The 25,747-nt window shown below is 38.6% G+C and overlaps 1 protein-coding gene across 2 annotated transcripts; it reads right to left on the bottom strand.

Moving 5' to 3' along the window:
• Positions 1 to 1,400: 1,400 nt before the first annotated feature.
• On the bottom strand, positions 1,401 to 23,434 carry kiaa0930 (uncharacterized protein KIAA0930 homolog). 2 transcript variants are annotated; one of them, XM_048154995.1, is made up of 10 exons: positions 23,166 to 23,434; positions 15,275 to 15,423; positions 14,500 to 14,604; positions 14,284 to 14,361; positions 12,113 to 12,214; positions 7,691 to 7,840; positions 7,413 to 7,601; positions 5,673 to 5,832; positions 2,840 to 2,995; positions 1,401 to 2,668 (listed from the first exon to the last, which is right to left on the bottom strand). In XM_048154995.1, exons 1-10 carry the CDS (start codon positions 23,305 to 23,307, stop codon positions 2,628 to 2,630), a joined length of 1,272 nt encoding a protein of 423 aa, XP_048010952.1. In that variant the 5' UTR covers positions 23,308 to 23,434; the 3' UTR covers positions 1,401 to 2,627. The 2 variants fall into 2 exon arrangements, with proteins under 2 accessions (XP_048010952.1, XP_048010953.1); XM_048154996.1 differs by having other exon boundaries at positions 7,691 to 7,831.
• Between the last annotated feature and the right edge of the window lie 2,313 nt (positions 23,435 to 25,747).

The following is a 25,747-nucleotide window of genomic DNA, read 5'->3' as shown; positions in this document are numbered from 1 at the left end:
CAAACGCCTTTTATAAACTAACTGCAAATGTTTCACGAGAGTATTTATTAAATGTAATCTACAAATAATTAAATACAATTAAATTGGTAACAAATTATGTAAAATATTTAAAATTTGTGTTCTTTTATTAGTGTAATGCTTGGTTTGCTGAAATTTATAGTAATATTTCCAATATTATTTAGAGGTCTAGTTTCAAGTATAATTCTTTTGAATTTTAATTCTTAAAGGTGCTCTATGTAAGTTTTTGGCTGTACTAAAGCATAAAAATACCATATGTTTGCAGATATTTATTAAACATGCTCAGTTCACATATTCGTTTCTCTGAAAACCATTGCTACAGCCAGTTATTTCACTTTGGAATTTGCGTTCCGTGTCTGAATTTCTGTTTTTGTTTTGGTCTGTGCAAGACGGCACATTGCCAATTTAACCAATGGTATTTCGTCACCCAGGGTTGCCAGTTGGCGGAAAACACATGCAGCGAATTGCAGCCATGGATGCCAGCGAACAAACTGAGTCAGAGATCGCAGATTCTACACGACCTAAAAAGCCTCAGCATCCATCTAAAAATCTCTATGAATGAGAGCATATTAAAACACAATATCAACTCATCATAAATCAATAAATCAACTAATTATCTTACAGTGTGGAAGTCTCCTCGGCTTCCAATGTCAATTGAGCTCGCTCCTGTTGCGTGTCTTCAAACTGGCAACCCGCGACAGCATCAAGTCTGAGGAGGAGGGGGTGGGACAAACAATATTTTGAATTTGGACTGCAGTACCCATTTCAACCACTAGCTGTCATTCTTACACAGAGCACATTTAAAGGATTAGTTCACTTTGAAATAAAAATTAGCCCAAGCTTTACTCATCCTCAAGCCATCCTATGACTTTCTTCTTTCTGATGAACATAATAGCTGAAATATTAATAAATATCCTGACGCATCATAGCTTTATAATGGCAGTGATACGGGTCAATGATTATGAGCTCAGGAAAGTACATCCATCCAACATAAATATGTGCTCCACACTGCTCCGGGGGGTTAATAAAGGCCTTCTGAAGCGATGCGTTTTTGTAAAAAATATCCATATATAAACAAGTTATGAAGTAAAATATGTCGCTTCCGCCAGACCGCCTTTCATATTGAAGTTACGAAGAAAGTGTAAACAGGCGTCACGTCGGTTACACTTTTTCCATAAGTTGAATAGGGAAGGCGTAGGACGTAGCGTAAGCTTTGTGAACTGCTACACTTCTGCGTACGTTGAATACGGAAGGTGGCTCATGCGGAAGATAGATATTTTACTTCATTTTCTGCATCGCGAAAATCATAGGGCCCTAATTATCCCTTCACATTTTCCACGAATTTGTGTGATATCCGACAAAACACTTTTGGGCAAAAAAAATTCAACAAGAACTTTTTTATGTGTATTTTCATAAAGATGTACAGAAAAGGTGTGTATATATATTCCCAACATAAATATGACAACATGCACATTTACTGCTGAATTACCACTTGATACAAAAGCGCATGTAAAGCGTTTAACAAACTTGGACTTCCTTAAAAACAGCTTTCCACTGAAGCTTCACACCTACAGCAAAAAAAAGAGAAAGAAATAAAACAGAGGTCTAGGGTCTTAAAATAGTTTGAACAACATCTTCAAAATGCTGCTGGCAGATCTCCCTATTAAATATCAAATGGATATTAAAGCTGTCGGATCAGTTATTACATTCAGCTGACACACACACACACACATACAAAACAAAGTAATACTGACACTTTGGGTTGGCTAAACATGTTCAACTCCAAAAGCCCTTTAGTGCAAAAGAGTCTTCAAAACTGAAACTCGAAGACAACCGTCACCAAACTCGAAGAAATCACAGCGGAGGAAAAAAAAGCAGTGTCACATTTAAGGACATTTAAGTGTCTTTGTGGACGGAGATGTTTCCGAGAACTGTGCTCAGGTGGTGTCGTCATCCTTCTACCAAGTCCTAAAATGGCATCCGAAACGTGCCAGAGTCCTCTCAGGAGATACGTCGTGTTCACTAGTATTTGGATATCATAAATCCCCTCGAACACATCAAGTAACAGACAATCGTGTAGGTAAAGGAGGACGTTTGCTGGACATCTGTGATTCATTAGCAATGGGGTATCAAAAGGATGGCGTGTGTAATATATTAGCTGGTTAGCGATGTATTAAGGCCTAGAGCTGCGAGGAAACGTCCTTTGGAAAATATACTATGCACAAAATCAGCAATATCGTGAAACCTACGAGTGTCTCTCTTGAGGGAGGGAGGAAGGGAGACGGCTGTGGTCGGTACATTTCACTGAGTATCTAAGCAGCAGTGTATTTACAAGAACGACATTCGTTTATTGTGTTTCATTTCCCTTTCGCTTATCATGGTCTAGTGCCACTTTAGTTCCAGGTCTCGAGCCGCTCTGGAGGATGTCTCGCTGAAGAGCAGGTGGAAGAGGCACTTCTTGATGGAGTTTGTTCCCTTTTCCTCTTCTCGGTCACCGTTGCGTACTGTTCGTAGTTTTTTTGGTTATCTGTCCAGATGCCAGATGGCAGTTCCTCGAGGGCCTGATGTGAGGAGGCACTTGGTAACTGTTTTTGAGGAGTCTGGAAATGCTATGTCATCAAAATGGGCTTTTGTCTCACCTCCAGAATATCTAAAAAGGAAACATTAAAGAAACATTGCAATTACTGTTCAAGGCTAACGTACAGAAAATAAGCTTGTTTATGTATGGCAAGCTGTTTTAGCATAAAATGTTCCCAGCGTTACTCGTCGTACTAGTAACAATTCAGTTAGAGAGCTCTCCAATTCTTACTATTAACAGTACCTGTGGTGATACGATGCAAAGGAAGAGTCACATAGGTGAGATGAGAATACAGCAGAAAATACTCCTCTTTTCTGTTCAGCTTGAGCCAAGAACCCACCAGCGAGCGGCCAGTCCCTGATAAAGAGCGGGAGCGCAGGTTTGTAGTGTTGCACAGGTCTGAGGAGAGAGGAAAGAACCTTCAATTTTACTTTAGATGGGATAAAAAACCCTGAGACCTTCACCGTTGCAAAAAAAGAAATGTTTTTTCCCCATTAAAACTGCAATTTTTTTAACCCAGGGCCATTTGACTATAAAATTACACAATATTTGCAAATAGGCATTCAGTGTATCGGCAACGCTTCAAATTTTACATTTTTACCAATTTTTACTAGATTGTGCCATATTTTCAAATATGGCATATAAAAGAAATACTCACTTTATTTGTGTTTTCTGCTTATGCATATTATAGTCTATTATAGAGTCAATTGGAAAAATAATGCAGCTATAAATGTGTGGGTATGTTGGTAAGGATGTCAGAGTGTAGTTTGCATGTTTTTACTGAAAATTTAATGTGTGTAATTAGTTTAAAAGAAATTATATCGTACTGGCAATCAAAAATCCCACTCCATGTATGAGTCACACCCTTGGCAGGGTCATAGGGCCATGTGAAAACCATGAAAAAGGTCAAAGAAGGTTAATGAGCTTTTCTTTTTCACCCAAACACACATCTTAACCCTTGATTGCACTTTTTCACTTGTTATTGTTTTTGTATGGAGATAAAAGGTACGCTTGAATTTGAAGTAGAAGTTCAGAAGCCCCTAAACACATTGTTTTAGTTTTCACCACAAGAAAATACTGATTGTTTAGTCTGGTAGATTTTATACAAAGTTTGAGTTCACACAGGTGTCCTCACAGCCAAACCTATAAATATGTGGTGCTTGAGGGGTTGATCATTTCATTGTTTGCAAGATGAAGAGACGTTACTCAGCAGAGGAGCTAGTGTTGCCCACTGACAGTGAGCACACAGGTGCATTAGAAGCTGAGGATGTAAAGAAATTGATTTGTAAAGCGTTAAAATTATGAAAATTAATGAACGTTTGGTAAGTATGAATAGAAGAGATGCTGATAAAAAAAAAAAACAGTCAGTGAAAGTGGAAAAAAATATTAATATATAATATTTCTATGACAGTTTTTTGGCATGGACATTTTTGTCCATTATGGACCTAAGTGTTAGTTTTTGTAAAAAAATCTGACACTACATAAAAAATATAAATGCCTCAAAATTAATGTTGTTGTTCTTCATTGATACACCCAAGAATCTAATAAGCAAAGAAAAAAAAAAATCTGCTTAGCATTTAGTTTATGAAAATAAACTACAATTTTTAATTTTTTCATAAAAAAACACCTATGGCATTATGTAAACAAACCAGCATTTAAAGGGTTACAGTTCTTAAAATTAATGAATGTTTGGTATCTATGGATAGAACAGATGCTGGTTTAAAAAATTGACCAGTGAAAGTGGAAAAAAATATTAATAAATCATATTTTTATGACAGTTTTTGGACATGGACATTTTTGTCCATTTTGCACCTATGTGTAACTTTTTTTTGAATGCACAAGGGTTAAAACCCACTATAACTCTACAACTGTGTGATCCGTGAAGGTACAATACATCGCTCTGACAAATCAACAAACATGGCCGCCAGCAGCGTTTTCTCAATGTAAATGACAGATGAGGGATTTAATACTAATGTTGTCCACTAGAGGAAGCCACTGGATAAGAATATATAATCTCTTTCCATCAATTTAAATTCCTGAATATTTCCTCGTTTCCTTTTTGAAGTCAGTTGTCTCTTTTAGAACGGTCATGTGTTTTTTTAAATCTGGTTCATCAAAGTATTAGTGAAGATTCTACACTGCTGTCTTTGCAGGACAAACACACAATATCTATCACTAGCCGCTTTTCCACTGTCGGGCCAGTGCGAGCCAGGGCTAACAGCGTGCCGGGCTGGGCCTGTGGCCACAGACCTTAGGCACTGAGGCCAAAATCAAGTTGCGTTTCCACTGTTGGTCCGCTAGCTCCGCAGCATTGATCTAAAAACCGTACTTAAACACACCTCCCTTGATCAAACATCACACAACCCAACCCATTTCAGCGTGTAGACCATCACCTGACTACGATTAGCTCCGCCTTTCACCTCAACCACGCCTCAAGCCCCAGCTGGCCCGCTTTGGACCAAGGTTTTCGGCGGGCTGAAAAACCCGTGCCTTTGGCACCGAGGAAGCACCGAAGAGACACAATCAAGCCCCGGAAGTGACAGTGGAAACGCGACCAGCCCTGGCACGCACTAGCACGCCCGCCTTTGGCCCGGCAGTGGAAACGCGGCTATTGTCTACATGAGCTATTGGTGCTTAGACCCCAATAATCGCAGCTTGCGGCTATATTAATATGTTATTGTTTTCGTGGTGCTTTTGTGTTCTGATTTTTTAGAGTTACAATTAGCTGTAAATACACAAAATTATATAAAGTTACAGTTTTCAGATGCAGAAATTCTGTTCGGTTCTAAAATTCATTTTCAGATCGTACAAAAACTAGGCTAAAGGCCAAGTGTCCGTGTCCGTGTCCCGCAGGGAAAAAGAAGGTCATCAGAATAGTTGAACTGTGCGTTTTGGCCAATTGTAGAGACCTACTTCAATTCTTTGCTTCAGTAATTCGCAGTTTAAGACTGCAGGATATCGCCAATAGATTTTTCAACAAAAAGAAGGTTTAAAAAAAAATACAAATCTATAAAATACGCCACTAAAACTGTTCATTGTTGTTAAATGTCACTATAGTTCCAGTGTGGTTGTATACCTTCATCATCCTCCTCTCTGAAAAACTCCTCACTGTCATTCGCCGAGTGCGATTTCTTCATCTCAGCGATTCGGTTTCGGGGCACTTTCCGGCGGAGTGACGGAGAGAAGAAGGAGGGTCTGTTTCTCTCTGGGGTAGGGGGAGTGCTGAATGATGTCACCTATAAGGAAAACAGAGCTGTCATTAGAAATCTAAATGAATTAATTACATGGTACAAATATATTATATACATATATATATATACACACACACACACACACACTTGTAAAGAAAAAACCCAAATGAAGATCCAAGAGATTACTGTGGTAAACAAGTAAATCATTGACCATACAGTAAGTTGCTATAGAAATATTGTGTATATATTGTTCTATAATCACACTAAGTTTATATAAGCTGGTCTAATTTGATTCAATTTAATTTTATTATGGTCCCTACTTCTAATAAGTTTGACATTATGGAAAAATTTAGGAATTTTAGTTAAAGGTGCAATATGTAGTTTTTCGTCCACTAGAGTTCGCCTATTCAAAACAAAGGCATAGCTTGATGACACCATGTTTGAACGAGGAATCTTGGGATATGTGGTCTTCACATCACAGCCAGTGGAAAAGAACCAGGATAGGACTCGGGCAGAAATCATGTTCATGGATGCGATTAGCAAAATAGTGTTTTTCTCTGAGGCATGGTAAAGCATGGTACTCGAAAAAAAAAACAAGAAAATTTATCTAAACAATAAGGCTAAACGTGTTGAGCTATATAACAATTAGTTTTCTGTCTATAAATATATCAAAACAGTTGTTCCCTTGTCTATTAAAACATGTAATATATTAAATCGTCTTTGGCGTTTCCATGGTTTCTACAAAATAAAACCGGAAACCGAGGGTAACGCGGGTATGACGCAATTGACAGGCCACTCCTCACACGTCCCGGAGCCTTGGTTAAAATTGCAATTTCCTCACGATTTACAAATAGTTGGAAACATTTGGGATGTTGTAAGTACTCAAGTGAACAAAATATATAACACTGACCTAGTGTTTTTTGGATATTTTACTGCAAAATTCTTACATATTGCACCTTTAATTTAGGATTTTTTTGGGTTATTATCCAAATCATCTAGGTTTAAAATGAATATTGTTCAATATCACAAGATGTTTGAGACACTAGCCCCTTTCACACATACAGTCTTTAAATTACCCGTAAATTATGAGAAGTTGCAACATTACCAGTAAATTACCGGTATGATGCTGTGTGTGAAGAAAGAATGAAGATTACCGCATGTATGAGGACAGAACGTGCTGACGTAAGAAGTCTGCTTTGGGCCAATCATAAAGCTGTGTCTGAGCTGCAGGCTCTGCAGTTATAGGGCTTTATCACACTTCCACATTACAAAAAAGTGGAAGCTTCAGAAAGGAGCATAAAAATCTTGCACTGCAGCCTGTATCAATGGCTGTGCCGACAGCACGGGATTGTTGTGATTTATTTATGTAAAATTCAGCACAGATACTTCTACAGACACCAACCTCAGTTTACAATCATTAATTGAGTATTGTGAAACAAAGAAAAAAGGTATCATAATATTCGACGCATATTTCGCGATTTAAAGGGGATACCTTATTTTTATCACAGAATACAGGAATTACATATTTTCAATGCATGAGAACAAATGCACTCAGTATTTTAAATGGCAGCATGTATTTGCGAAAACCTCTGATGAATCGGGAAGAGAAAAGGGGTTGAACAGACCCTCTCGTGGAGCGGCGAGTCTTGGTCCTCTTCAGTGCCGCAGGGTGAGGTGTCTCCAGTGGGCACTCGACTCACGGCCATCTCAGCGTGACCTTTGCCCTGAGGACCCTTCATCCGCACAAACTCCATGTTGTTGTACTTGTAGAAGCCGAACGACATCCGCTGGGCCATCTTAGCAGCCACACTTACCTAGAAAGGCAAGACATACCATAAAATACACACAGAAAGCATATATATAAGATAATAAACACTTTGGACATGCAGACATGTAAGTGTACCCGGTTGTCATAGACTTTCTTGAGTGCCTCGTAGCGGATGGAGCCCTGGAAGATGACGCCCTGGAATGTGTTGCTTTTGTCACTGGCCACCAGCTCCACACAGACCATCTCACCTTCTCCAACAGTCATATCACTGAACACCTGCCCAACATACACACACCAATCACAGCCAATCACGACAATTACACCACTGCTCACTCAGAATTACTCATTATTCAGTATATAATCACCATAAATTAGGCATCATTCGAAAGCTTAAACATTTTTGAAATTGGACATTTTAGTGGGCTCCATTTCTGAGTGTGTGTGGTTATGGCTTTAATTTTATAGTAATCTTAGAATCCAAATTATTTTCTAAAATATATTTTTTGTATAAATAACATGTTTAGTTCAGTACATTTGCTTTACAGTAAACTTAAAGGTGGGGTAAGCGATATTTCAAAAACAAGTTAGTCGAACCGACACCAACAACAAACATGTAGCAAATCAGCATTAGGGGGCGCGTGACGGTCGAGGAGAGGAAACGAGGAAGAGGGAGATTTGAAGAAAGACTGCAGAAAGAGAGATGATGAGACACAATACAAAAGAGCTCAAAAAGAATATCACTGGAATGAAGGTTTACGACTGGGCAAGCGCTTTAGGACCGGCGTTAGTATTAGAAAAGCTTTCCAGTGCTGGAGAGAGCTAAGCGGGAAGGCCTGAAAACAGACATGGAGGCTGCTTTGATTCCGCTTCACATGTGAGTAACACTGGGTTTGATTGTCTGGAGCTGCTGTGCTTTTGGCGACTAACAATGAACTCTTGTTTGTATTTACTCTTGTGTACTGTACTTCCATTTTTTGTGTTTCCTAGTCGTTCGTTCATTATCTGTGCTTTATTTTTTGTGAAGCATTATTTTGATGTGCGTCAGCTGTGATAAACAGACATCCACTCGCATTGCGTGTGTAACAGTGGCCAGATAGTGAGAGTTTTGCAGTTAAACCAATGCTCACTGACGACTGATAGCGAATGAGGTGTTTAGCATCATTGTTAGTGCGCTCCTTTTCCTATTTAGCACCTAAACTTTGGAACAGTCTTCCTATCGCTGTTCAGGAAGCAGACACACTCTGTCAGTTTAAGTCTACACTAAAAACACATCTGCATATTCATAAACCATTCTCATTTCATCCTGATGTACTCGCTGGCGTCTATGCTAATATTAGTCTCTCTCTGTTTATCCCAAGGTTTGCCGCAGCCTGCCAGATCCAGGCCGTATCCAGATGAGATGAAGGACCTGCATCTAGACATGACAATAACGCAGCCCTGACGTTTCAACTAATCTATCCCCTGCGAAAGCCTCCCTCTCTTTCCTTTCCCTATGTATAGATAAAACGTTATCAAAATTATTACAGTTCGTTTAGATCCGCGGACACAACTATTTTTTCTGTATTATGCGGACCAGTAAAATAATTTGGCATATATCACTTAAAAAAAAAAAAAAAAAAAGACCAAGCTTCTGCGCACATACACACTCAAACACGCAAACCTATAGACTAAACACGTAAATGAATGGCAAGAATGCATTAAAGGCATTCATTGTTTTTTTTGTTTGTTTTTTTTCCAGTAGGAAAGGTGTAATTTAAGCGGCCCCTAAAGTAATAATTAACAATTTGAACAATGGAAATGATTCAATCAAAAACCAACTTTAGCTCGATAATAATTTTCCTATTGTCACTGTGAAGCTGCTTTGAAACAATATTGTGGCGACCAGGGCGGGCGAGAGCCGTGAGGGAACGGCGCGAGGCCGGTGACGCAAGTGATAACAAGCATCACCTGGGAGGCGCACCGGCCTTGAGTCTCTCACGGAGGAGCTCCGGGAGCATAAAACGAGGAGCGACGACCGTGAAGGACGAGAGAGGACCAGGCCTGGATATTATTTTATGTTTTATTATGTTTGTGTGGCCGGCAGACGTCCGTGAGGGTCTGCCGGCATTACTTTCATTTTGTTCTTTGTTTATTTTGGTATTAAAGTTTTGTTAAACGTTCGCTGGTTCCCGCCTCCTTCTTCCCGTATATACGAACTGCGTTACATTGGTGCAGAAACCCGGGAGGAAGGAGGGACATGCTGTCGGAGAGCCCTCGCTGCTGAGGGGGATCGCAGTGCTGCGGAGTTCGGGCAGCGCGGGAGTGTGAAGACCGCGAGAGGCTGCCCGAGGCGGTGGTGCTGGAGAGTAGAGAAAGGTGGGACAGAGAGCTCAATGCCGTGCTCCTGGGACGAGGTGGGGTGGCTGCCGTCCATGAGGGAGCGGAGGAGTCGCCGCCGTCCCCGCGGGCCGGAGCCTGCTGCCGTCCGCCATGAAGGGGAAGAGCAGGGGACGGGGGACTCGCTGCTGGCTGCCCTCAACCGGAGGAGCCAGCGCCGGCCGAGGATCGGGCCGTCCACTGAGCATCCAGTGCCACCGCATGGCACCGCGAGGAAGAGCCTCTTGGCAGGCTGAGGACCGAGCGGCAGTGTGTCGGGGAACCGGACCCAGAATTTTTTTTTCTTTTTTCCTCTCTCCCCTCTCTCGTCCTGTCGCTCCCCTTGCTTCCGTCTCCTTTCTCTCGTCTCGTCTGTCCTTACCCCCAGGTGCTGCGGCCGACGAGACAGGCCCTGGGGGGGAGTAGAGCGCAGTCTCGGGAGTACCCCCTGGCCTGCGAGGGGCGATGGGGGTATGTGGCGACCAGGGCGGGCGAGAGCCATGAGGGAACGGCGCGAGGCCGGTGACGCAAGTGATAACGAGCATCACCTGGGAGGCGCACCGGCCTTGAGTCTCTCACGGAGGAGCTCCGGGAGCATAAAAGGAGGAGCGATGACCGTGAAGGACGAGAGAGGACAAGGCCTGTATATTATTTTATGTTTCTTTGTTTATTTTAAACGTTCGCCGGTTCCCGCCTCCTTCTTCCCGTATATACGAACTGTGTTACAAATATGTATTGTGAAAAGCGCTATATAAATGAAGATGACTTGACTTGACTCAACTCGCATGCCAGCAGCGGACCGGCCGGGGTTCGACTTGGACTAGGAGCAGGGTGGTTAGGATTGGAGTTTTGGAGGTGGAGCAATGAAGAGAGGGGTGGGTTTGTTTGGGTTGATGTCCAACAGTGTTTTTCAAAATCTACTTACTACACCTTTAAACACAAAAAGTTTTGAAATTGGGCATTTTATTTGGCTCCATTTCTGTGATATATCAACTTCAAATTTGGAACACAACTAGTGTGTGTGGTTATGGCTTTGATTTTATAGTAATCTTAGAGTCCAAATTATGTTGTAAAACATATATTTTGCATAAGATAAAATGTTTAGTTCAGTAATTTGCTTTACAATAAACTTAAACTTCTATAAAATTGTTTCAGAGGTGCCAATTCATGTGTGAAAATGATTCTTCCTGCTCTCTGAACCATTCTTTCACAATTTGAGCCTGATGAAACTTGCCATTGTCCTCCTGGAATATGGCCAAGATGTGTCTTCCTACATGGTTGTTTAAGAAATTAAAAGCTACACGCTCCATTTTTTAGGGTTAGAAGAACCGTTGCCAAACATATGACATGCTAGAAAAATAATAATCAACTGCAATAATGATCCAGTCATAGACTCTTAAGCATTTGCCTATTTAAATCCAAACTTAAAATATGTCACTGTAATGTTTATGTCACTGTAATGTTTATGTCTCAAGATGCACACCCGAAATGTTTTTTTTCTAAGGCACGTTTATAAAAGCTACTTAATTGTCCTAATTTAACTAAGGCCTAATCCTGGCTTAATCTAAGTCCTATCTTTGAAACCGGGCCTTAGATTATTTAATGACATTTAAGCAGTGAAACAATTATGAAACACAAAATATGGAATGACTGTTTTGGCCGACAGAAATTGTAGCTACATAAAATTAAACCTAAATCATGTGACAGCCTGTCCGATCTGACATTTATGTCCAAAGTTTCAACATTTCAGTTTAAATCAACATTCATTATACAGCGAATTTCGTATGAATGTGGTTTAATTGTGTTCACTTGTTACAACAGATATATGATGATTTCTCTCCTCATGCATTTATTACTCAAGACCTCACCTGACAACTATTTATACTTCCTTGTATTACAGTATGATGTAACTTCGGTATACAAGTTTTTGTGTCAGTTGTTTCAAATGTTTGTAACCTGCCGGGAAAATGATGTGCTAGTGTGGCAACAACATCAGCAAAAGCACATAAACCTGTCCAACCTGTTGGTACACACCTCAGAAATCTATCACTGCAATATGAGCTCAAAACCACCGTACTCCATTTCCTGATTTTGGAGGACACACACCTTCGATTAAGCTCATGATGGTGCAGTACACAGCTCTTGAGAATACTAGCAGTTTTGTTCTAGCATCGTTGCTCCACCACCACATTTGAGAGTTACCTCCTCAAAGTTGTCAATCATGAAGAAGATGTTGGGGTAGCTCATTTTGGATTCTTCCCCTTTGCTGTCCATTGGGTGTTTGCTTGGAGAGGCAAACACTTGCTGAAAAAAATAAAGGGATCGAGCGTTTTCATTAGAAGTATTATTAAAATATTCATATGGTAAAACACTTCTGAATGATTATTCGCCCGATACTATGACAGACATGTCATCACCCTTTAAGGAAGTAAAAGAGGACTAAGTGAATGTCTCTGTTATCACTTTGTTTAGATCCGATTTTCTGATAGCACACATACATCATGGAGACGTCCATTTGGTGTTTTGGAAGCTGTTTTTAGGCCATCTGCAGTATGTCTCTAAAATGTTTCCTGTCAGATGTTTAAAAGTTGAAACTTTTGGGGCTATATGTAAGAATTTCCATGTATTAATCACTTTTTTTATTGTCAGTGTGCGAACAGCTTGTAACGAGACTTAAAAAACAAGACCGTCCCAGACTTCATAGGTTGTCTATGTAAGTCTATAGACTGATTTTTACGTGAAGGACTTTTTCGGCCAGTTTCGCCGGGAAAATCTAAAGGATGTGCCATTTACGTGCACTCTCGAGAGCCTCTCTTCCGTTCTATGACACATGAAACGAATACTTATACAATGTTCAGGATAATGGCGAAAGAGCTATTCTGTATTGTAATGTTACAGTAAAAACTTATTTTTTCTTCTAAACGAAGAAGAAAGAAAAAGAACGTCGCCATGAGCAGGCTTGGGAGGGTTACTTTAAAAATGTATTAATTTAAAAATGTTACAGTTACAAATTAATTCATAAAAAAAAAGTATTCAGTAACGTAATCCAAGTACCACAATATGAAAGTAATGTAATCTGATTACTTTTGGATTACTTCAAGGTCACACACACATTATATATATACACATATATATACATATATATATATACATATACACATATATCCAGCCCATGTGGATTACACGCGGACCAGATATGGGCCGGATCTGGGACAATACTATGTTGCTGTCAGGGCTACGAGGTGGTTACGAAATTTTATTTGAAGCAAAAAAGTATGAGGTGCTTCATGCGAATAGTCATTCCCAGCAAACTCTTTTGCCCTGATTTATATATTTATTTATTTTTGCCCTGGTATTTTCAGTACAGCATCATGGGTAATGTATTATTTATTTATTTTTTTTTACCATGGATTCAATTGTTAAATATGATTATTTTAAAAATAAGTTGAAATAGTGCGAAAGAATAGCTTAATCAAATGCATACACCATAGACTAATAACGTTGTAGCTCACAGAAGGTCTGTCTTTAAAAGGTTTATAAGTTATAAGTCAGTTACAGGATTTTTGTATCCTGATTACGTAACGCCGTTACATGTATTCCGTTACTCCCCAACCCTGGCCGTGAGTATATCAGGGCCTTGAATCGCGTTCAGTGTCTTGTATGTTACAAGCAATGAGTTACTGACTGCAGTTCATTTAACGGCCACCGGTGTTGCTAAAAACAAGGGTTTCTGAATTCTACATCTAGCCCCTTTAAAGATGTTTATCAAACGTTTTGGAGATGTATGTGTGCTGTCTGGGTGTTTCAGCAGGGTCAACAGTGTTGCGATGATTTTGTGTAGTGATTTTTGAAAAGTACTTTAAATTCTTTTTATGACAAACAGCTTGTAGCTGTAACCCTACAACTTTTCTAAACACAACTAAGTAATAACAACAGAAAGACTATCAACCCTGTTACTATGAGTAAACAACTATTTTTGAAAAATGCATGAAGCTTTCCTTATGTATTAAACTTCAAACAATCTGTAGTTTCATAATCTTATGATTTGGCTAAGAACAGTAAGCCTGTTACTATGGTTTTGTGTAAATGACAAATTTTTGAACAGTTCATTCACTTTTCTTTATAATAACTTGCAGTGTCAACCTTGAAGCTAATAAAGGCTGACTGAATTGTAAGACTGTCAACCCTGTTTCTTTGATTTTTTTAGTAAACAACTGACTATTGAAAAGTGAATCCAATTTCTTTTATAATAAACACCTTCTAGTATCATAACCTTGAGCTTAGACTAAAAACGACTAACTGAACTGTGAGACTGTCAACCCTGTTACCTTTCTGTATATCCCAATACACAAACTGCACAAACGTTGTCTTACCTGTGATTTCTTTTTGTGGATGTGGATGTCTCCTGCATCTGAGCGTGTGCAAACTGCACATGTGACCACATAATCCAGCTGTGGGATAAAAAGACTTCATGGGCAAAACCATAGCAAAACAGCAGTATGAAAACGTCAATGACGCAGAGAGATTGGGTTTATTTTTTTAGAGCAACGAATAAACCTCATGGCGTCTGATCATTGAAGTTTGCTTACTTTCTGCAGGATGAGGTTGAGATAGACGCTCTCCTCCCAGTCGATGTCAGGATCACCGAGCCCAGGCAGCTTTTTAGAGTCTCTTCTGTAAACCTCGACCTCCACCTGAAACCAAAGCAAGTCACTGTTACATCAAATCTGACTTCAGATGCTCCGCATTTGAGTTTTTGGTGGAACATTTGATTCTCTGTCTGGTTAGTGCCTGGATGTTTCAAAACGTCTGTTCCCAGACACTTACTTCAAATCATTTTTGGTGAGCTCTGATTGGTGTAACATGGCATTATTAATGTAGGTAAGATTTAACATCCTTATCAGGTACTTTTATGCCAACTATGGTTTCACGTTTCATAAATTAGCTCTGCCAGCTGCATCCAAAAAGACATCTGAGAAGTTCTCCATCTCATTAATCTCAACGGATGTCCAGATGATTGATTATAAAGCAATTTTATCTGTTATCTTAGCAATTACTACAGATGTCTGTGACTTATTTTTTTAATCTTTCCTGTTTGGGAGAAGGTGATAACAAAGTAACAGAGACAGGACATACTGGGCGTTAAAGAGAGTTTACCTAAAAATAAAAATTCATGATTTACTCACACTCATGTCCTTCCAAACATGTATGGCTACTGTTCGTAAGTTGCAGTGCTCACAAAAAGAAAAAGAAAAAACCTAGGGCATGTATGAAATTTTCTAAATGGGTGTGAAATATTTGGATCCATTTTCTCTGCACTAACCTGTATGTTTCACTCAGTGAAAATTAATAGGTTCATCTCACCTTTTTCCCTTCGGTTTCATCTGCACTGACATATGAGAGCTTGCGTCGCACATAGAAGAGCATATCATCCTGACGGGGCGCCCATTTCTCCATGAAGTATGTTGAGAACATCCATGTCCAGAACACTATGCGGTCATCCTTAAAGCACCCTAAACAAAACAAAAAACAAGAGTCTATTACAAGAAACAAGAATAGGGTGCAATGGGACTCATTCACTAATAATTCAAGTGTTTTTATTTAAATGCAATAAAAAAAGGTAAATGTACAATAATTCAGCCATGTTTTTTTTTTTAAGTACACACATACACAATAAGTGAACAGACTGCAAAAAATATAGTTTTGTAGACATATTTAAGAAAAATTTGGACTATTGTCAGATGTTATTGTTGATATTAAAGGTGCCATCGAACGTTTTTTTTACAAGATGTAATATAAGTCTAAGGTGTCCCCTGAATGTGTCTGTGAAGTTTCAGCTCAAAATACCCTATAGATTTTTTAAATTCATTTTTTTAACTGCCTATTTTGGGGCATCATTAACTATGCACCGATTCAGGCTGTGGCCCCTTTAATTCCTCACGCTCTCTGCCCCCAGAGCTCGCGCTTGCCTTAAACAGCATAAACAAAGTTCACACAGCTAATATAACCCTCAAAATGGATCTTTACAAAGTGTTCGTCATGCATGCTGCATGCATACATCAGATCATGTGAGTATAGTATTTATTTGGATGTTTACATTTGATTCTGAACGAGTTTGATAGTGCTCCGTGGCTAAAGCTAACATTACACACTGTTGGAGAGATTTATAAAGAATGAAGTTGTGTTTATGAATTATACAGACTGCAAGTGTTTAAAAATGAAAATAGCGACGGCTCTTGTCTCCGTGAATACAGTAATAAACGATGGTAACTTTAACCACATTTAACAGTAAATTAGCAACATCCTTGCTTGCTTACCTAGTCTGATGATTCAGCTGTGCACAGATCCAGACATTAATACTGGCTGCCCTTGCCTAATGCCTTGAACATGAGCTGGCATATGCAAATATTGGGGGCGTACATATTAATGATCCCGACTGTTACGTAACAGTAACTGAACTCTTGTTATTCAACTATGCCAAGGTAAATTCAATTTTCCATTCGATGGCACCTTTAAATGTTAGTGTAAACTTGACAGTTTTAAAGATATTGTAGTCAATATGAAATAAAAATTGATCCTATTTACTTGCCTAATAATACACATTCATTAATGAATATTGTTCTAAATTTTCATAATCTTAAACCAAATTTTTAATGAGTTGCTCCACCTCCGGAATGATTTTCCTTTTTCGCTGCATGGATAATATTAATTAACCAATGGTAAATTAGTCATTTGCATTCAGTTCTAGGGTACGTTTACACAACAACAATGTACTAAAAACTTTGCATTTTTGAAAAGTTTCACATTCAGATGACAACGTTGTCCAAACAATCCCCTTCACACATGTCCAAGGGAAACGACTAGAAATGCTGTAATATTCATGCCAGGCCAGTAGTTGGCGATGTCACTTTGTAAAAAAAACTGTGCCTACAAACTAAACATGTAAAACACATGCGCATGACGTCACTGTTTTCACAAATTTGTGTGACAGTAATGGTATCGTTTTCAAAAACTTTCACTTGTTTTCAAAAGTTTGCGTTTTCAGTCCCCAAAAACGTCATTGTTGTGTAAATGAATGACTAAAACGCATAACAAGTTTTACGTTTTTAGTTGAAAGGTGTTGTAAACAACCCCCAGATTCATTCTGGTATAAAAAGCCCACCTTTCAGCATCCAGTAAATTCTCTAAGGATAAAATGGATATAGACTTTGTATACGAGACTTACAAGGTCTGATAACATATTTAAACATATTCAAAAGTAATTTAATTCAGTGTCTATGTCATCATGAGCTGCTTCTGAAGCAACCTAAAGTTAAATATATAAAAAATGTAATTACTAGCAATCAATTCAATTATGGGTGCTTCTCAAAACCAAGTCTGCATATCTCAGCTGCCACGTCATCAAACGTCGCTGAAGGCCATCTCAATCGAAAGGATCCTTAAAAGGCAGCCTTCGTTCAGCTGAATTCGAAGGGATAGGATGGCATGTATCCTTTGCTACCTTCAATCCTGAAGGAAAACGAGTCTGTATAGAGCTTTATTTTTCCAAAATTAAGTTTTATTAGCATTTTCGTGACGTAGGCATGCACACTTACTACACCGACTCATTCTAGCATTTAATTCTGAGGAGGACACGAGCCCTCAAGCCTCTAAAGGACTGGACTATAAAGGACACAGCCTTGGTAGGATGCAGCCTTCTATTTGAGAAGCATCTAACATTTCAATATGTAAATAAAATAGTTTAGTTTCAGACAAGCAGGGAACAAAAAGAGGCAGGAGCTGCCAAACACATCACATTGGATGTTGTCCACTGGTGACATCTTTATTGATGTTAATGAGCCATTTAGTTTTGTCCGGAACTGTTCCAGCTCTGGCAGCAGCACCCTGCCAATGGAAAGTGCTGTAAAGTAGTGCTTCAGTAGCTCCTAACATGACATTTACTTCCATGGATCTCAAGCTACCAAAAAGAGAAATGATCATATGACCTGGACTCTCATATCCCCTTTTGGAAAGAGGAAGAGGTTCAGTTCTGCCTGAAGATATACCACTTAACAAGCTTCAGTTCTAAATCTACAAGCAAAGATTAATTCATATTTCATAACAAAGCAATTAAATGAAAAGGCCAAAACTGAAGTGAATTTAGGGTGACTGAAGTCCAGCAGTATCTCTGGCCTCTGAACAGATCCTGTAGTAGATCAACAGCAACACACAACACACACACACACACACACACACACAAAATCTAAAGCACTGTCTGCCAGCACAACAACCTACTTCTTTCTTCTCTTCAGTTCCACTGGAGCTACTGAAACTTTTCAGTTCTTCTACAGCTAGAAACCAACTTCAACAGAATTTAGTCAGAGCAGAGGGCATAATTCATTTGACAATTTGTTGTACTGTCTTAAGAGCCTTAAGCCTCATTTTAAAGTTTTTTGGAGCTTTTGCCCACTGGAAATCTGTGTAAACATTTTGTTGAGTCTCCATGATTCACCATTCATTCATTCATTTTAATTGAAAGGTTTCAATGACATCCCAGAACTGTTCTTCCAATGGAGCTTCCTTGGTTAAAGGAATGGTTAACCCAAAAATGAAAATTATCCCATTATTTACTCACCCTCAAGCCATCATAGGTGTATATGACTTTCTTCTTTCAGCCGAACACAATCAGAGTTATATTAAATAATATCCTGGCTCTTCCCAGCTTTGTAATGGCATAGTGCCCGAGTTTTTGAAGCTCCAAAAGTGCATCCATCCATCATAAAAGTAATCCATATGACATCAGTGGGTTAATAAAGGCCTTCTGAAGAGAAGCAATGGGTTTTTGTAAGAAAAATATACCCATTTAAAACTTTATAATCACTGGCTTCCAGCAACGGGAAGACTCGAATTCTAGCGGAAGACTGACCTCGACATACGATGAACCTCTTCTTCTCTTTTATTGAAATATTAAAACTTCTCATTTTCGTGACCAGCATTTTCTTCTATCTTCTGTGCTTCCACGTTTGTCAATTGACCCTTCGCCGGGAGTTTGATTGACAAGCGATCTAACCAATCATAATGCCGAATCCGCCATTTTGTACGACAAAGCAGTCAGGAGTTAGAAGATTAACCTCAGTGGACTTGAACTTGAAAAAATGGTGTGTATTGACGTCTTTCCGCGTTTGAAACAACATTCCTTCTGATGTTCATTCATGTTTATTTGATAAATTAACTAGTAGGAAGAGATGATCGGTTCACAAGCCGCTTGAGCTGAGGCAGTACAGAGATCTGTCACGACACATTAAAGAGCCAATTATTGTTTGAATTTCTTTAAAAAATTGTTTAATATCATAAGTAACCTGCTCTGTCTTGTCTGTCGACGTGTTGTCAGTGTCCTCTTTGCTCCACGATGTATGACACCGCCATGGCTTGTCGGACAAAGCAACAGTAACTAAGGGGGCGGGTCTTTGCGAAGGGTCAATTGCCACCTAAGCTTACGCTACGCCTACGTCCTACTTCGGGTCAGAGGTCACTCTTCTGCCGGAACTCGACTCTCTCATGAACGTGTGTACAGCCGTTAGCGGAAGCTTGTGATTATAGTTTATAAAGTTTTAAATATAGCCATTTTTCTAACAAAAACCCATTGCTTCACTTCAGAAAGACTTTGTTAACCCACTGGAGCTGTTTGGATTACTTTCATGATGGATTGATGTGCTTTTTGGAGCTTCAAAATCTCAAGCCCCATTCACTCCCATTATTAAGCTTGGAAGAGCCAGGATATTTATTAATATAACTGATTGTGTTCGGCTGAAAGAAGATAGTCATATACACCTAGGATGGCTTGAGGGTGAGTAAATTATGGGATATTTTTGGATGAACTATTTCTTTAATGTCATAATTTCAGGATAACTTGCCATAAGCTTGCAATATCTACTTTTATACTGCTGTTTCCCCAGTAACCAGCAAGCAGGTTTCATGAGTATAATATATTTTTCTGGTAACACAGCTGGATAAAGTTTGTAATGCTTTGAAGCACAGAAAATCCCTGGTTTATTAGCATATCCTGAAAGTGATCCAACTAACCTATGCTTAAAAAACAGGACTGAGGGTTTAAAAAACAACAACAACAAAAAAAAAAAAACATTTTAGAATAAAGTGAAATTCAGTTAACAGAGTAGATTACAGCATTTGGTCATTTCTACATTTTTACCAATTTACATTTTGTGTGTGTGTGTGTGTGTGTGTGTAGATTAACATTAATGTATTATTTATGAACAAAACATGAAATAAAAATGTACAGTTCACAACATAAATGAGCACACCCCCTCTGAACAAATACAAAAGATGTATTTTCTTTATGATCACTAATACAATTCATGGAAAGATGGCAAAACTAAAATGTATTAAACATAATAAAAACTGAGAGATGTGTCATTAATAGCCATAAAATAAGTACATTAGCCAATTTTGTTTAAATTAAGGATTGCAGAAATGATTACACCCTAGATTTAATTCAACAAATGTATAATATTCTAGTACTTAGTATGCCCTCCATAATTTTGTATATACTGTTCTGACCCTTCTTGGCACGGTCAAAGTTCATGACAAATTGTCACATCTGTCCTGTTTAACTCCTGGATGATGAGCTCCTTAAATGCCCGGATCTTTAATGGGGAGTGTTGCTCAACTCGTCTCTACAGAATCCCCACAGGTGCTCAAGATTGTTAAGATTGAGTGCAATACATGTCCACAGAAGGGAGAATGCTTATCCTCATTGTCATGTTGAAAAAATCCCCAACAATGCAGGGAATGAGGAAAGGGTAACATCTTCTGTTTCAAGTTTGTGTATTAAATTACACAGTGGTGTGGGAATTCATGACAGCATTGATAAAGCACAACTCCCTCACACCTTCAGCACCCATACATCCCTATATAAGGGCTTTACTACCACTGAACTTTACTGTGGGAACCAGGCACTTCTCACTGTACTCCTCCTCTAACAACACCATAACATTTTGGATGCTGTTAGATCCAAAAAGATTGATTTGGTCTCATGAGACCTGAGAGTATTGATTCCCAGAATCTATATTTTGTAAATATGGGCTTTGGAAATGGCTAACTGACTTTATTGTGCTTTGGCTACAGTAGGTAGTTCCAGTGAGAACAACAACCATGCATGTCATTTCTGCAGGCTGCATCTTACTCATCTTAATCTTGTGAGATAAACAGTCACTCTTTTCATAGCTTTTGCTGGCTCTCAGACACTCGCTTGGTTTTTCTCCTGCTCTTTGTCTAGGAAAAAAATCCCTCATCACTAAACGAAAGCTTAAAATGAAGGCATGATTATTTCAGGGGCCTTGTCACAAGTCCATTGTTTTTGAATTTCTGTGTTACTTTTGCTATATTTTCACACTTAAAACAATGATTTGGTAATCCTCTTGTACCACTGTCCTCTTCTGTGCTAAGAAATAAGTCTCCTGACAGTTCTCTCCCAAGTGGTTCCATTGTTGTCAGCATTAAGTCTGAGAATGATTCAATGGGCTATATAACACTTTTAATTCTCAAAAAAATTACTTCTCTTCAAATGTTTTGGTTCAAAATACTTACCTGTTGATCAAACTTTGCCTTAAACTTACACCAGAACATTTTTATTTCATTTTATTTAGTAACTTTTAGGAAATGTTGCTCAACATTTCCTATTGTACAACATTTTATCACCTTGATAAGAAAATCTTATTTTCCTGAATACTATTGACATGCTTCTTTAGTAACTGATTAAGCAGACTTGCTGGAACATTATATCTCTAAAGAACCCTAACATGTCTTCTAAGTAATTGAGTAATTGCTGACTTTCAGAAGTTTCAGAGGGGGTGAACTCATTTATGCTGTGCACTGTATATATAAGTTAACAAATCTAGAATAATAAAAAAAAAGTTCACTATTAGTTAAATGCATTAGCTAATGTTAAAGGAACATTCCACTTTTTTTGAAAATATCAAAACTCTTTGGTAATTTTTGAGCGAGATGTTAACGGTCTAATCAGATTCAATGAACTATGCTAAAAGTGTTACCGCCAGACCCGGAGATCGGCTGAATGGATTCGAAAGCGGTAAAACTTAACTGTTTAACTCTAGGGGAGGTGGAAAATGAGCCTATTTTCAAAAAAAATGGAGCGTTCCTTTAACAAACTGAATATTACAGTAAAGTAAAAAGATAACACTTTAACAGACGTGTAAACCAGAGGATGTTCACAGAAGCAGAAGTGAAGAGCCATGCAAAACGCAAAACATTAACAGTGTGTCGCACAGAGAATGAAATATTTAAAAGGGACAAAACATCAAAGAAAGACGACAGGGAGAGGGAGAGAGAGAGTGAAGCACAAAGACCATCACCATAATCAAACATGATGAAGGAAAAGATGTTCTGGAAAAGCTCTAAAATGTCTTTCTTCAGAGAAATTTAGCTTAGTTGAGTGAGGTGAACATAAATATCCATATGACTCACTCAGAATAAGAGCGAGTCACTCTAAAATGTTTTTGTTTGTGATCTTTGATGATGAATCTGTACATGACTTGAGTAATCACTCGAACTCTGACCCTAACAACAACAACACGACACTGAAATATGAGAGCAGCTTTCCTGCAGAAAGCACCTAACATCCAAAAATTCATCACAACCCTTTTGCTGTGTTGTTAATAGGACGGAAAAGACCACAAGGACAGTAAATGAAATTAGCCAAAACGTAGTTTTAAGAGCAATATTATAAATATATAGTCAGTACATTACTGAGTGATGTCATTTTCAACAGGTGTTAGCTATGAGGGAGTTGTATTGTGATTTCACCAAACATAACAAAGTAGGAAATATAAACACTGACATGCCAACTGATAGATAGATAGATAGATAGATAGATAGATAGATAGATAGATAGATAGATAGATAGATAGATAGATAGACTTAGTTTGATAGATAGATAGATAGATAGATAGATAGATAGATAGATAGATAGATAGATAGATAGATAGATAGATAGCTAGATAGATATCGAATAGAACGCTGGAGTGAGAAGACAGCACTATGACATCACAGGCTGGAGATAGCGGCGGCGCGCCTCGTGAATTATGATATCATAAAGGAGCACCAGCTGAAACAATAGCTGATGACCGCGGCCTGTTTTCGCGTTTGACCGTCATGATAAAATCCAGTTATATTGACGCGTCAGTAGCGTTAATGAAGAGCAGAGAGGCTGTGAGTGTTTACGGCTGAATGTACTGACCCAGTCCGCTAAGGTCCTGCTTGACGTTCAGGCGGTTCCGCTCGTCCGCGATGGCCTTCAGCATGTGCTGCAGGGACTGGTCCGGTTCGGCGGGATCATCGCTCTGACCCGATAGAGCTGCCATGATGCGCGCGGTTGTCATGACACGATCTCGCCGCTCATCTCACGGCAACATCACAGACCGCTGTACATGACACAAGCCGAGCACAACAACACGAGCGCCCTGCACTTCCGTCAGCTGCGACGCGTCGCGTGACTCGCGTCGGGAACACCCCATGCTCTTGCCTTGACGTCATGCCGTAGGCGTCACTTATTATAAAGGGGGCCACTTCTACTAAAATCACTGATAAACTAGTAATAAAAGTGTGACAGATTCTAGAAACAATATGAGCATTTTTGGATGATTCTTTTGATTAGGTTTAGTTTGCTTTTCATCTGCTTATCACCGTTTTATGTATATGTTTTTCCTCTTGTTTGTAAAAAATTCTGTTGATGCTCTTTAATGTTCTCCTGAAGGTGTTGTACAGTATAATTTCGGTTTCTTTAATTTAATTTTTTAACAACACGGTCTTGTGGAGAGTCACATGTATAGTGTTGCACACACACAAGAGGCGGGGACTTCTGGATATATTGGTGTATTGCTGTAAACACTGTAAACACACATAAACAGAGATAAGAATTAGTTATCTTCAACTGTGTATCAGCGACTGCCAGAGTGGCTTCTTCATATATAAATGAAGCTCTATCTCAATAAACACACTTTGCACAATCTTATGACAATACATCAAAAGAAAATCAGAATACATTGCTGTATACTGTCTGTAACACATTAACATTACATCAAACAGACAATACTCAATAAACATACCCCTGACGGCAACATAGTGTCGGCCCAGATCTGGCCCACATCTGGTCCGCATGTAATCCACATGTACCAGATGTGGGCCGGATCTGGGCCACATTCTAATGCTGTCTGGGACACAAATGGTGTATAAGCACTTTGTTTCCTTTTTAGTAGACTATATTTCTCTCTGTGTGCTCTGTTGCCAAAGGCAGATTTACAGAACACAAACATAACAATAAACAAATATCAACTCTTTTATAACAACGATGATTGCAATTGAGTCATTCTACGAAACGGGTGCCATTTCCACTTTGCACTTTTCAAAATTTTCATTAAGAGCAAACTTTTCTTTAAACAAACATACAACTTGAAAGATATGTTAATCCTCCAAAAAACACATTTTCCCACCTCAGGCACAAAATCTTTATTAATATTATCCTTTTTATTTAGGCAAGACAGCCATTCTTGTACCACCACGTCACGGACAAAATGTATGCCATTGGAGTAGTAAAAGAAGAAATAGATTTTTAAAATCTAATGTTTTCCTAATAGTAAAATGTCCCTTTTTTGGAAACCATCAATAGAAAGTCTGTAATTTATTTATTTATCTTTTTATTCTTAGATTTGTAATCTTGAAATATGAATTTGACCTTTCAATGGCCTCATTGTTTGTACTGAAATAATTAATTCACTGAAAAAATACAAATAAAGTTAAATTTATCTGATTAGTCCACACAACAAGAACATAATTCAACATTAATTTATGTACTATTTCATTTTCTTTCCATAAACTTTTAACAAAATGACCCTGTGACGGGGTGGTAAATGATGTGACGGGGTGGTATGGACAAAGTGTATCTCTATATGATCTGCTGGTTTTAAAATTTAAAAACTGGGGGAGGGGAGACATTCATATTGAGTAAAAAGTGTGTGAGTGATACAGTGAGTGAGTGAATGAGTGAATTAATGAACCAAACAGTGTTGCCAAGTCTGCGTTTTTCCCGCAAAATTGGGCTAGGCTACTTTTACACTGTTGCCGCGGGTTGTTTTTCATGTCCACGGGTTGAAGTGAGCCCAAAAAACATGCTATTTAGCCCTTGGAATGCACATTTTACCACGGGAACCTTGCCAAAAAGAAAAAGTTTTACCCCCAAGAATGTGATTTTTATCGAGGGACATTTTGGGATGAAATTTACCACCCCGTCACATACCACCCCGTCACAAAAACGTGACGGGGTGGTAAATTTCATCACAAAATGTCCGCAAATCTCCCATGTGGTCAAGTTTCTCACCTAGCATACATGCATTCAATCTGAAATTTAATTTTCTGTGTATTAATAATGTGAAAAAATGAATAAAAAACAGTTTTCCCTATCTATTTTGCATGACGGGGTGGTAAGTTTAAGCTTGACGGGCTCTGCCTAACATGAAAAAGCAACAAATAAACAATGTAAAAAAATGTACATAGTTGCCTTCTTTTGTTCTTGGTGGCTATAAGGCTCAAATGATGTCACTTAGGCTTTGTGATGTCATTTAAAGGAAGTTAGTGTGACGGGTGGTAAGTCAAACTTGAGGGACACGCACAAATCATAAAATATTTACAAAAAAAATAAGGTTTATTGTGAATAAGTATATCTTGTGTAAACAGGGACACACATATAATCCTGAAAATAGTATGTTTGAAAAAAATATATGACTTATTTGGTGATATTTTAGATGCAAATGTCATGTTGGTTAA

This window comes from Megalobrama amblycephala, linkage group LG14 (assembly GCF_018812025.1).
Source record: "Megalobrama amblycephala isolate DHTTF-2021 linkage group LG14, ASM1881202v1, whole genome shotgun sequence".
NCBI classification, from domain to species: Eukaryota; Metazoa; Chordata; class Actinopteri; order Cypriniformes; family Xenocyprididae; genus Megalobrama; species Megalobrama amblycephala.
Note: the sequence above shows the minus strand (reverse complement) of the source record. Positions and strands in the feature narration are given on the sequence as shown.

Bases quoted from the DNA above. Each gene is read 5' to 3' on its own strand.
- kiaa0930 (XM_048154995.1), bottom strand. From the start codon at position 23,307: ATGACAACCGCGCGCATCATGGCAGCTCTATCGGGTCAGAGCGATGAT. The intron at 5,833-7,412 runs GTCTGTTCAACC...TTTTCCTTATAG, and splicing joins ACTCGCCGCTCCACGAGAGG to GTGACATCATTCAGCACTCC. The intron at 2,996-5,672 runs GTATACAACCAC...CTCTCTCCTCAG, and splicing joins CAGAGAGGAGGATGATGAAG to ACCTGTGCAACACTACAAAC.